We start from the raw sequence: 13394 nt of genomic DNA, 5'->3' as shown, positions 1-13394 counted from the left end.
GGTGGGATGCCCTGGGACACTGTCGCAGTCCCCAGGTATCGCCAAGCCAGGCAGCCCAGGCGTTTGAGGGGCAACAAAGGGGAGCCAGCTGCCTGCGGCCAGAGGTGTACGGAGCTGTGAGCAGCTGCAGGAAGGAAGCTTTGGATACTGAATCCTGCGCTCGCTCGCTTCAGCAACAGCCCAGAAGCCCTAGCATGGGAGATACCAACAACAGAACCGAGAGGGGACACCACTCTCATCCCGTCGTTGAGCTTGGAAAATAAATTCTTGAGATCAGGGTCACTGCAAAACACCAGATGTAAGATTTGTAGGACTACAGCAGTCCTAGCTGACCATGATCAGCTACTGATCTTCTTCCCACTGTCATGTGGGAAATCTGAGGCCTGGGGAGGGGAAGGGACTTTCTCAAGAACACATAGCGTATCACAGAGGTAGGAGCACTCTTTCTCAGAAGGTCTGTGGGCTGTGAGTGGAGGGAAAATAGCCCAAAGTATAAGCTGGCACTATATTATTCACCCATTTGTCCCTTCTTCAATTACTTATTGAGCCCTTACTCAGTGCCGGGAGCCCCAATAAGGAGCTAAAATGGATGAGAAATTTAATTTCCCCGTCTTCCCACCTGCTCCAGTGAGGAAGGGCCTTTCCTCCCAGTAATCAGTAATTTTGAGATTCCGGCTGCCCTGGATTTTCATGCCTACTATGCAGCCAGCACCTTGAGTCATTCCTGGCTATACATGGTCAGCCAACGGCACATCTGATGCTCTCACCCTGCCCGGTTAAAACCCTCTAAGAGTTCCCACTGCTTTAAAAATAAAGCTCAGAGACTCCTTAACATGGTCCACAAGGCCCTGCAGGGTGTGACTTCTGCCCTCCCCGCCTCCTTCTTTTCTCTTCTCTCCTACCCTGCTCCTGCCTCACTGACATGCTCCTCCCCCCCCTCAGGGTCTTTGCACATGCTGCCCGTACACATGGAATGTTCTTTCCTCTCTCTCTTCTTCTTGTAAAGGAATTTAATCTTTTTTTTTTAAATTTTTTTAAGATTTTATTTATTTACTTGACAGAGATCACAAGTAGGCAGAGAGGCAGGCAGAGAGAGGAGGAAGCAGACTCCCTGCCGAGCAAAGAGCCTGATGAGGGACTCGATTCCAGGACTCTGAGATCATGACCTGAGCCGAAGGCGGAGGCTTAACCCACTGAGCCACCCAGGCGCCCCAAGGAATTTAATCTTTATAAAAAGAAGCCATTACAATTTTAGAAGAAAATTAACTTAATATGGACCTTCTGGTTCCAGTGCTCAAAACCTGCCCCTCAAAACCTTCCCCGCTCCTGTTCATCAGCCTTCTCCAGGCCGTGGGTGGGTCCACAGCGCCCTCTGGTGGGCTCTGAGTGACAGCACCAGCAGGCAACTTCCGCCCTTGGTCATAGCAGTCCCACACCAAGTTTCAACCACAGAACCACAGTTGGAGCTGGAAGCATCATCCAAAACCTTCCCAGTTTATGGCAGAACACTGAGGCCTAGATAGGGGGCAGGATTTGCCCAAGACCTTAGAGTCCGTTGCAGAGCCAGGCCAGCCAGTGCTCTTTCTACCACGTGGCATTACATATATCTAATATGCAAAGTGTCACCATGTTTTGGTAGGTAAAAATTTGTGGCTGATAGGTGAGCATCAGAAATGAACTATTTCATGTTGTTCTGTCCATCCGAAATCTTCAAGTCCTGGCTGTCGTCTGTAGAACCCTGTGTGGGCTACCCACCTAACCTGGGAAGCTCACCTCCTTCTGTGCCTTCAACATGGGAACTCCTTTCTGCCTCAGGGCCTTTGTACTAGCTGTTCCCTTTGCCTGGAGCCCTCTCCCCCGAGCTGCATCTTGGATCCCACTCCCTCCTGTGTTCCAGCTCTCACAGAGAGGGACTCTCTCACCAGCCAACCTAATGTTGATCCCCGCTCCAGTCTCTCAAACATCTTGTCTCTTATCCTTCAACACCCTGTTCACATTTAGAATCATCTTCGTTAGTTGTCAGGGGGTCTGCCTTCTTCTCTAGAACGATGGCTGTTGGGAACTTGTTCATTATCCTGGGTACTGAGCAGACATTCACTGAACATGTGGGAAACGATGGGGTAGAAGATGGTGTGTGACAAGAACAAGGCAGATAGCATGTTACAGAAAGTCTGGAGGTTTATTCAACAACAGTCACAATCACAATTGTACGCGGTAAGTCAGTTCTTCACAAAGGCTCACTTTTCCGGCAGAAGAGGGGTTGGTGGCCTTGAGCTTTCTGTATGGAATACCCAGTCGGCCATCTCAATATTCCCTGTCTGTAGTCCCTTTGGGATCCCAGTCTTCAAGCCCAAAACAGAGCAGGAGCCCAACCCTGTTATCTGACAAGGCAGAATCAAAACCATGTGACCAGCAGGTGTTAGGGGGGCCTTGCCCCTGGGGATGTAGGTAAAACTCCCACCCCAGAGGTGGCAGTGGGCCTTGGCTCAAGATCAAATTTGGACTGAAATAGGACTTGGATTTTCACAAAGAGAAAGTAGAAAACAATTCCAGAGTAGGACTGCACGCTTTGCCCCTCTTCCACACTTAAAAATCTCCAGAAAACATTAAAAGTTCACAGCTTCCCAGGAATTAGAAAAGATCCCCCAACCTGTACAAGCTAAGATCACTGAAGCAAGAAATCCAGGTTTCTCAGTCACTACCATAAAGTGCTTTGCCACGCTTTTGAGACTCCAGAGACAGAAAAATGAAGATGCACGGAAAGAAACATGGAGTCATTTTGAAAGATATTATCTCTTTCTTCAGGAGAAAAAGAAATTCACCAGGTAGGTTTGCAAAGTGAAGACAATGGGGACTTTGGGGACCTGTCTGCCGCACCTACAGCAAGAAGTGCTCCTTCTCCCCTAGGCCTGTGGGAGGACCCCCCTCCGGCCTCCGAACTAGTTCTTCCTCAGGGGGTGGATGCCTAGTTCCTAGATGGCTTTCGAAGTCGAAACCTTCAGGCGGAGGCACGTCCTGTGCCTGCACACTTGGCCCCCTCCCAAGGCCTTGTATCTCCAGCAAAGATGCTCTCTGCATTGCAAAATGCTTCTGGAGGCCTCCTGTGGAAAGGCTGCTGGTGGGCCCCCTGGTCAAGATACTCTCCAGCCACACTGTTTTGTGACCTCCTGCTCAGAATAGAGAGAGGAAAAGGGGCCCCCATCCTCACCCATTACCCAGATGACAGCACCTCCGCGGACTCCTGGCTGCTTTCCGGAGCGACAGCTGGCAGTGCGAGCAGGAACCGGAATCTTTGAGGTTTTCAAAATTGAGGCCAAAATGAGGGGTCAGTATTTAGTATTCTGTCCATTGGTTGGCTAAGCCATGAATGTCTCTCTTTCCCTCCCCTATTACTCTGTCAAGTCCCAGGACCTCCGCATAAGACCCGTTCCCCTGACCTGTTCCCCTCAACAAGGGAGGGGGCCAAACCAGACTTGAAAGAGAACCAAAGGATGGCAAAGAGGAAGGCTGTGGCCTGCTGGCTGCTGCTCCTGCTGTCCAAGCAGTCCTGGTCTTGCCAGGGACAGTCACCCCCTTGGAATGGGACCACCTGGGAATCTAGCGAGTGCTCGGCACTCTGTCTGGGGGCTGGGATGGGGACTTCAGGCATGGCCTCTGAACAGGGGTCTCTCTCCGGGGCTGCTGAGGCCCTTCCAGGCTACAGACTAAAGGAGTTGTTCTACTGCCCTTTTAATTTGTAGTGTTCCTGGCACAAACAGGAACAACTCTGGCGTCTGGCCCTTGAGGGCTTCTTCGTCTCAGATCCTGCCTGCTCTGGGCCCAACGTCTCCTACTTGAAATTAGAAGTTCTGAAACACACACTCATCCAACAGAAAATACACACGCCACCACCAGTATTTCCCCTCCCCCCAACCCTGCCCCTGCAGGTTTGTCTAGCAAGGCACTAGGGAATTTTTCAAGTTTAGGGATTTGCTGTACATTTGCATTTTGTCTTCTTTTTAAAAGGCACAGTTTTTATTTTAATGATGCTGCATTGCTTTCTGAGGATGACCCTTAATTCAGCTCTCCGAACTGCAACACTCCTGTTCTCCTAGGTCCTGGAAGGGGCCTCCTTTTCGGACTCCTTCCTATGGAGGGCCACTTCGAAAGATAGAGGACTCATCTGGAAAAGACACGAGGGATCAACAAGGAAGCTTCTGCAAGCACAGGGGCCACCTCTCCTGTCGGCAGGTGGCCAGCGCAGGGCTTGTGTGGGGGGCAGAAGTGGAGGAAGTGGTGCTCTGCCAGCTCTTTGCATAATCGGGCGTGGTGGTGTTTGGGAGTTTATCCCTCCCCCCATCCCCCAGACAAAAATGGCCTTGAGATCAGCCAGCATCTCAAAGGCAGATTTGTGGCTCCGTTCCCAGATATATGTCTCATTTCATTGGTAAATGCCACATTCGAGAGATCCAACTCTAATTGGAATACGGACTTCAAGTATTTCCCGGACTAGCTGGTGGAAGCCATAGGTTGTGGAATGTGATTTCCATTTCTGAATCAGTGGGGGGCAGGCTGGTTGCAGAAATGATTCCTGTTAGTTTGGGAGCCCTCTGGGAGTCTGACACATAATTAACAAAGCAAAAGGTAAACACGAGGGACTGGCATGGACATAGGTGTCCATTTGCTCATGGGACACCAGGCGCTTTACGCCACCGCAGCTGGGAGGGTGGTGGAGGGTCACAGGGCTTCGGGACCGCGCTGAGGACCGTGTCATACCAAGGTCTCTGGTATGAGCTGACAGACACAGGTCACCCACCCCCCCCAACACCACCAACCTCAGATTTCAGAGATTGTCTGTAGGCAGGGGGGGCTGCCTTGACTGTACTACACTTGGCTGGCTCTTTCCAGTCACAGCATTCCTGAAGTGCATGCTGGATGCTAGGATACCAGAATCCTGGGTAGCATTCTAGGTTGGGATCTAATAATAGAGTTCTTGAAAAATTCTAGAGCTCTATATGAGAACTAGAGCCGCGATGAGGTCAGAGGCTGGGCACCTTGCCCATGGTCTGCCCTGGAGCCTCCAGATGTTGTGAGGGGAGCACCTCACATGTCTGCTCCTCTCTTGAGGCACATGACTGCCCAAGACAGAAAGAGGAAGACGGAAGCACTGATCAGGGAAATTCTGCCAGCCTATCTAGTTTGGAGGTCTTCTCACTAGGCCCTTTCCACCGGCCCACGGCCATGTGACACAGCTCTGAAAAGCTGGTGGCTGAGCTGTCCTGTGCCTGCCGGGCACTCATGTGGACATTTCAAGCGCCCAGAGAGCAAGGAGAGAGAGCCCATGTGTCCGCGGTGGCAAAGGAATGTCTGGGGGTCCCACTTCTGCCCCCAGGCCTGGCAGTCGGCCAGTGCTCAGTACTGAACACCGTGACAGTCCAGGTGAGGCCTTCGGATTGCATCACTTGGGGCTGTGATGAAGCCCTTAACTGCAGTGCCCGTGACAGGCAAGATACTGAATGTCTGGCACCGGCGGCCCCCAGAAAAACCTCCTCCCTCCCTTCCTGGGGCAGATGAGGGCACTGGTGCTACAAGCTGCCCAGACAGGCAGAAGCTGCCCCTTTTCTGGAGGACCATCCCGGATAAGCCATGCGAAGGCCAGGCAACCTTGTGGGACCCACTGTGGGGTGGCCTAGGGCTGCCCTGGCATTCCTCCCACATAAAGCTCAAGGGCCAGAGGTAACAAAGCCAAAAAGGCCCTCCGGGATTTCCATGATGCCATCCGGGGTTAAAGCAGGCACTGCTCTCTGTGGGGGCTCCTGTGGGGTCTGTTTTCCACCCCACCTCCACCCCTGGGCTTTAGGGACCAGGCGGACACCTTGCACCAGCTTTCAGAGCCCTCTGTGCCCTGGACCGGCTGGCCAGCACCTCTCACATCACGGTGCCCACGGAAGCCCTGCCTCCCTTGGGAGGGGAAGGCTGCGGCGGGGCCAGGGACGACTCCACCAGGCCTGCTGAGGAGACGTGAGGGCTCAGTTCCTGTTGAATTTTTCCAAGACTGTCGAGTTGGTGTGTTCAAACAGCCACTGCTGGGTGAGAGAAGAGGGGTTACAGGTGTTCATGAAGATCCGGCGGTCACTTTCACTGCAGTCCATGCAACTGCCGCTGGCAGGGTGGTACAGGGTCTTGTCCTAGCAAAGAGGGAGGCAATCAGCCAGGCAGCGCTGGGGACACCGAGCGGCCACAGCAGCCGTACCACAACGCAGACTCGAGCCCTGGCGCTGGCCTACAAATCGCCCACCTGGCAGGCTCGCCTGCCCCGCCCTCCCGTGCCTGGCCTGGGCCTGCTGCCTGAGCCCCGCCGGGAGGGATGCAGGTGGAAGTGAAGTGGCCCACTTTTGGCCTGGCCCTAAGTCTGCTTGTCTCTGGCCCAATTTCACTGGTTTTCATGGTGTCTTTGGTTTGTGTGTGTTTTTAAGTGGACTCGGTTGCCAACATTTAAGATCCTAAAGATTCCACATAAAAATCTGGATTTCTGGCTTCTCTCGAATGACTGAGAAGTCGGGCCTGGAGGGTTTGTGGCACAAATATGTGAGGGAGTGGGCTCTGTGGGGGGAAGGATGGAGGCATGGAGTGTTTATCTGCTCGTCTTTTTTTAAATCAAGCCGGTTGCCCTGTTCCGCCCCCACAGACTGCCTTACTTTGCGGTACTTCCACAGCTGGTTGCCCTTCATGCTGTGGCAGTCATAGAGGGTGACTGGGCTGGTGTTGGAGATGGCATCAAAGCAGAACTTCTTGGTGTGCTGAGGGTCTCCGGGCCGGATATCCTCTCTCCAGGTAAAGGTGAACACCTGTATATACAGGGCCATCATCACAGGGACAGCAAAACCAGGGGACTTTCTCTTTTTTGGAGTGATGGAAAACGTTAAACACAGAGATCCAGAAAACAGTATTGACCATGCCTGTTCCAATCACCCAGCTTCAACAGTTACCACTCAGGGCGGATCTTGCTACAGCTTTACCCGCTCTATGACCCCCCGCCCCCACACTGTTCTGAAGCAAATAACAGACCTCACATCATGTCCGGTGTAAAGATTTTACCAAAGTGCCATTATGGAAATAAAAAGTTACCAGAGTCCTCAATGTCATCAAGTAGCTAGAGGTCAAGTGCTCTTGCCTTGTAAGTTTCTTTTCACAGTTTGAATCAGGATCCAAACCAGGTTCACATATTGCATTTGGCTGAGAAGCACTTTCCGCCCCCAGCAGCTTTACTGAGGACTAGCAGGCATACTATAGATTGCACACACGGGAAGTGCACAATTTGATAAATCTGACTTGTTTACAGCTGTGAAACCACCACCATCATCAAGGTCATGAATTATCCATCACTCCTGAAGTATCCTCACTTCCTCTGTGGTCTCTTTCTCCTGTCCCTCCTCATTCCCCATACCTCTGGGCAACCACTCCTCTGTTTTCCATCAATAAAGATAAGTTTACAAGTTCTAGAATTTTAAATAAAAGGAATCCTAGGGTATATATATATTTTTAGATTAATATATAAGGTATTATTTGTTTCGGGGTACAGGTCTGTGATACATCAGTCTTACACAATTCATAGCATTCACCATAGCACATACCCTCCCCGGTGTCCACCACACAGCCACCCCGTCCCTCCTACCCCCCCTCCATTACAGCAACCCTCAGTTTGCTTCCTGAGATTAAAAGTCTCTTATGGTTTGTCTCCCTCTCTGGTTTTGTCTTGTTGGATTTTTCCTTCCCTTACCCTATGATCCTCTGTCTTGTTTCTCAAATTCCTCACGTCAGTGAGATCATATTATAAGTGTCTTTCTCTGATTGACTTCTTTCGCTTAGCATAATACCCTCCAGTTCCATCCACATTGCTGCAAAAGGCAAGATTTCAATTTTTGATGGCTGTATAATATTCAATTGTATATATATATACCACATTGTCTTTATCCATTCATCTGTTGATGGACATCTAGGCTCCTTCCATAGTTTGGCTATTGTGGACATTGCTGCTATAAACATTTGGGTGCATGTGTCCCTTCGGATCACTACATGTGCATCTTCAGGGTACATACCCAGTAGTGTGATTGCTGGGTTGTAGGGTAACTCCATTTTCAGCTTTTTGAGGAACCTCCATACTGTTTTCCAGAGAGGCTGCATCAGCTTGCATTCTCACCAACAGTATAGGAGTGTTCCCCTTTCTTCACACCCTCACCAACATCTGTTGTTTCCTGACTTGTTAATTTTAGCTGTTCTGACTGGTGTGAAGTGATATCTCATTGTGGTTTTGATTTGTATTTCCCTGATGCTGAGTGATGTGGAGCACTTTTTCGTGTGTCTGTTGGCCATCTGGATGTCTTCTTTGCAGAAATGTCTGTTCATCTCCTCTGCCCATTTCTTGATTGGATTATTATTTGTTCTTTGGGTGTTGAGTTTGATAAATTCTTCATAGATTTTGGATACTAGCCCTTTATCTGATATGTCATTTGCAAATATCTTCTCCCATTCTGTCAGTTGTATTTTGGTTTTGTTGACTGTTTCTTTTGCTGTACAAAAGCTTTTGATCTTGATGAAGTCCCAATAGTTCATTTTTGCCCTTGCTTTCCCTTGACTTTGGCAATGTTTCTAGGAAGAAGTTGCTGCAGCCGAGGTCGAAGAGGTTGCTGCCTGTGTTCTTCTCAAGGATTTTGATGGATTCCTTTCTCACATTTAGGTCTTTCATCTATTTTGAGTCTATTTTTGTGTGTGGTGTAAGGAAATGGTCCAGTTTTGTTCTTCTGCAAGTGGCTGTCCAATTTTCCCAACAAAACATTTGTTGAAGAGACTGTTTTTTCCATTGGACATTCTTTCCTGCTTTGTTGAAGAGGAGTTGACCATAGAGTTGAGGGTCCATTTCTGGGCTCTCTATTCTGTTCCACTGATCTATGTGTCTGTTTTTGTGCCAATACCATACTGTCTTGACTACAGCTTTATAATATAGAGCTTGGAGTCCAGAATTGTGATGCCACCATCTTTGGTTTTCAACATTCCTCTGGCTATTCAGGTTCTTTTCTGGTTCCGTACAAATTTTAGGATTATTTGTTCCATTTCTTTGAAAAAGGTTAATGGTATTTTGATAGGGATTGCATTAAATGTGTACATTGCTCTAGGTAGCATAGACATTTTCACAATATTTGTTCTTCCAATCCATAAGCATTGAATGCTTTTCCATTTCTTTGTGTCTTCCTCAATTTCTTTCATGAGTACTTTATAGTTTTCTGAGTACAGATTCTTGGCCTCTTTGGTTACATTTATTCCTAGGTATCTTACGGTTTTGGGTGCAATTATAAATGGGATAGACTCCTTAATTCTCTGTCTTCTGTCTTGTTGTAGGTATATAGAAAATGCAACTGATTTCTGTGCATTGACTTTATATCCCGACACTTTACTGAATTCCTATATGAGTTCTAGCAGTTTTGGGTGGATTCTTTTGGGTTTTCCACATAAAGTATATCATCTGCAAAGGGTGAGAGTTTGACTTATTCTTTGCCGATTTGGATGCCTTTCTTTTTGTTGTCTGATCCCCAAGACTAGGACTTCTATTATTATGTTGAATAGCAGTGGTGATAGTGGACATCCTTGCTGTGTTCCTGACCTTAGGGGAAAAGCTCTGTTTTTATCCATTGAGAATGATATTTGCTGTGGGTTTTTCATAGATGGCTTTGATGATATTGAGGTATCCCTACACTGGGAAGAGTTTTGATCAAGAAAGGATGCTGTACTTTGTCAAATGCTTTTTCAGCATCTACTGAGAGTATCTTATGGATCCTGTTCTTTCTTTTATTAATGTATTGTATCACATTAGTTGATTTGTGGATGTTAAACTGACCTTGCAGCCCAGGACTACAGTATCTATTTTTTGGTCTGATTTCTTCCACTCAACATCATTTTGTTATGACAGCATTTATGAATGGTCTGTTCCTTGCCATTGCTAAGTAGTATTTCACTGCAACACACACCTTTTACCTGTTAGACATCTAGGTGGCTCTCAGTTTTTGGTTATTACAAATAAAGCGGCTATGAACATTTGTATACAAGTCACTGTATAGACATATACCTTCTTTTCCCTTGGACAAATACCTCAGAGCAGTGTGGCTGGATCTTAAAATAGATGAATGTTTAACTAAGAAACTGCCAAATTGTTTTCCAAAGTGTTTGTACCATTTACATTCCAAGCAGTAGTGTATTCTTCCGGTTCCCCTACATTCTTGCCAACCCTTGGTATGGTCAGTCTTCTGAATTTTAATTTCCATTTTTCCAATGGAGTTAAGCATTTTTAATGTGTTTATTTGCCACTAATATACATTCTTTGCTAAAGTGTCTGTACAAATCTTTTACCTATTTTTCAATTGGATTGTTTTCTTATTGAGTTTTGAGAATTTTATGTATTTTGGGTCCCAGTCTTTTATCAGACACATGTTTTGTAAACATCTCCACCCAGTCTGTGCCTTGCCTATTTTCTCAACAGTGTCTTTTAAAGAACAGAAGTTCTTTGTTTTTATTTTATTTTATTTTTTTAAAGATTTTATTTATTTGACAGAGGGAAAGAGAGATCACAAGTAGGCAGAGAGGCAGGCAGAGAGAAAGTGGGAAGCAGGCTCCTTGCTGAGCAGAGAGCCCGATGTGGGGCTCGATCCCAGGACCCTGGGATCATGACCTGAGCCAAAGGCAGAGGCTTAACCACTGAGCCACCCAGGCACCCCTTGTTTTGTTTTTAAAGAAGTCCAATTTATCAGTGTTTCTCTTTTATGGATTGTGCTTTGGTGTTTTATCTAAGACAAAACTTTTTTATCCAAGGTCAAAACTTGTGAGTGCTTTAGCCAAGGTCACAAACACTTTTGTCTACATTTTCTTCTAAAAGGTTTTAAGTCAATGCACCATTGTGAGTTAATTTTTCTCATATAAGGTATGTGTTGAAGAATTTTGGGGGGCCTATGAATATCTACTTGTTCCAGCCCCATTTGTTGAAAAGACTATCTTTTCTCCACCGAACTGCCTTTAAACACTGGCAAAAATTGATTGTCCACGTACATGTGGGTCTATTTTTGGTCTCTTGATTCTGTTCTATTGATTTTTCTTTATGCCAATACTGCACTTTCTTGATTACTGACAGTTATATATCTTGAAATTAGGCAGTGTGCGTCTTTAACTTTGGGCTTTTTTTTTGCAAGTTGTTTTGGCTATGTAGGTCCTGTCCATTTCCATGGGAATTTTACAATTAGCTTTTCACTTCCCGTGAGAAAAGCCTGCTAAGATGTTAGGATTGTGATGAATTTACATAATGGTCTGGAAAGAACTCATGTCCAACCTCTGGACATGGCACGGATCTCCACTTACTTAGGACTTCTCTCATTTCTACCAAAAATGTTTTGTAGTTTTCAGTGTACAGGTCTTTTGTCAGTGACAGACCTGAGGATTTCATATATTTTTTTGTTCTAATAAGTGCTTGTTTTTAATTTTAATTTCTGATTCTTCATTATTCATATATACAGTAAGTTGACTTTTGTATCTTACAACTTTGATAAGTTCATTTACTAGTTCTGGTAGTTTCTCTGTAGATTCAATTGAATTTTCCACAAAGATGATCAGAGTCTGCAAATAATCATTGTTTTCCTTCTTTGCCCACCTGTAGGACTTTCCTTTTTCTAGCCACAGGGTAGAACCTTTAGTACAGTTCAAACAGAAATGGTAAGGTTGGAATCCCTTTCTTGTTCCTGATCTTAGGGGTAAAAAGCATTCAGATTTTCACCATTAAGTATGGTGTTAGCTGCAGGCTTTTTATAGACAATCTTGATTAAGTTGAGGGAGTTTCCTTTATTTCTGGTTTGCTGAGAGTTTTTATCTGGAATGAATGTTGGATTTTGTCAAATGTTTTTTCTGGGTAAAGGCGTAAAGGTGATTATATAGTTTTTCTTTTTTTTTTTCTTTAAGGATTTTATTTATTTACAGAGATCAAAAGTAGGCAGAGAGGCAGGAAGAGAGAGAGGAGAAAGCAGGCTCCCCGCTGAGCAGAAAGCCTGATGCGGGGCTCGATCCCAGGACCCCAAGATCATGACCTGAGCTGAAGCTAGAGGCTTAACCCACTGAGTCACCCAGGTGTCCCTGGTTTTTCTTTTTTACTTAACACGGTGAATCTATTGATTACTTACCTTTTTCTTTTCTTTTTTAAGATTTTACTCATTTACTTGTCATAGAGAGGGATCAAAAGCAGGGAGGGTGGCAAAGGGAGAAGCAGGCTCCCTCCAGAGCAAGGAGTCCAATGTAGGACTCGATCCGAGGGTCCTGGGATCATGACCTGAGCCCAACTGAGCCACCAAGGCGTCCCGATTTTCTAAAATCGGGATTTTTTTCTAATTTTCTAATTAAGCCCACCATGCATTCCAGGGATAAGTTACACTTAGTCATAGTGGATTATCCTTTCTATATACTGCTGGATAGGATTTTCAAAAATTTTGCTTAGAATTTTTGCATCTATGTGCACGAGGGATACTGATCTGCAATTTTCTTAACATGTCTTAGTCTGGTTATTGCTATTTAGGTAACGCTGGCCTCACCAAATAAGTTGGGAAGTATTCCTTCCTTTTCTGGAAAAATTTCTGTGGAATTGGTAACATATCTTCTTTAAGTGTTTTGTAGAAATCACCAGTGAATCCATGTGGGCCTGGATTTTTCTTTGAGGGACGGTTTTCTTTGAGGGACGGTTTTCAATTGCAATGTCAGTCTCTCGAATAGAATCCTGTTGTTTTCCAGCGGGGCTGGGGAGAGCGCTCATCATCTCTGGCCCTGTGTGAGCACTGGGCATGGCGCCCTCAGTACTCCAGCAAATGTCCAAGGGGAACTTGGTAAATCCCACAAGTTCCCTCTGTGTCTGGTGCTCTCCTCACCCAGGAAGGACTGGGACAGCCGTAGGGCTTATCTGCTTGCTATCCCTTGAGGATAACTGTCCTCCACTGGCTGATGTCTGCTCTCTTGAAAACAGTTTTCCACATATTCTGTCTGTTTTTCAGTCGTTTCTGGTAGGAGGGTAAGTCCAGTCCCTATTGCTCCACTCCACCCTGGCCAGCAGCGGACACAATGGTGGCAAAAGAGTGGTACTGGCAGCTCCTGACTCCTGATGTTTTGTCTCCCGGACCCCCTGTAACTTAGGGGCTGCATTTTAGATTCACGATTCTCCCTTCACAGGCTCACTACAGCTCTTCACTCAGGGTGGTTGAGAGCCCTGGGGGATACAGATCCCACTGGGGCAACCGGGCCACCATGCTTCGCATTTCAGAGTGGGTAGGCGGGCACAGCCACACCCCCAGGCGCCATTTTGTTGCTCTTTGCGGGAACCCCTCAGGCGTTTATGTGGA

The 13394-nt window shown here is 46.7% G+C and overlaps 1 protein-coding gene across 1 annotated transcript in view; it reads right to left on the bottom strand.

Moving 5' to 3' along the window:
- Positions 1-5484: 5484 nt before the first annotated feature.
- GALNT10 (polypeptide N-acetylgalactosaminyltransferase 10) overlaps positions 5485-13394 on the bottom strand; it is a 208962-nt gene continuing 201052 nt past the window's right edge. The window contains exons 11-12 of the mRNA XM_032851627.1: positions 6678-6827; positions 5485-6167 (exon numbers count right to left, since the gene is read on the bottom strand). Coding sequence (XP_032707518.1) covers positions 6009-6167; positions 6678-6827 — 309 coding nt within the window. The 3' untranslated portion in view covers positions 5485-6008. The remainder of the gene's footprint in view (positions 6168-6677; positions 6828-13394) is intronic.

This window comes from Lontra canadensis, unplaced genomic scaffold (genome assembly GCF_010015895.1).
Source record: "Lontra canadensis isolate GAN:19392208 unplaced genomic scaffold, GSC_riverotter_1.0 scaffold5, whole genome shotgun sequence".
NCBI classification, from domain to species: Eukaryota; Metazoa; Chordata; class Mammalia; order Carnivora; family Mustelidae; genus Lontra; species Lontra canadensis.
The sequence above is the reverse complement of the archived record's forward strand: the minus strand, read 5'-3'. Positions and strand labels throughout refer to the sequence as shown.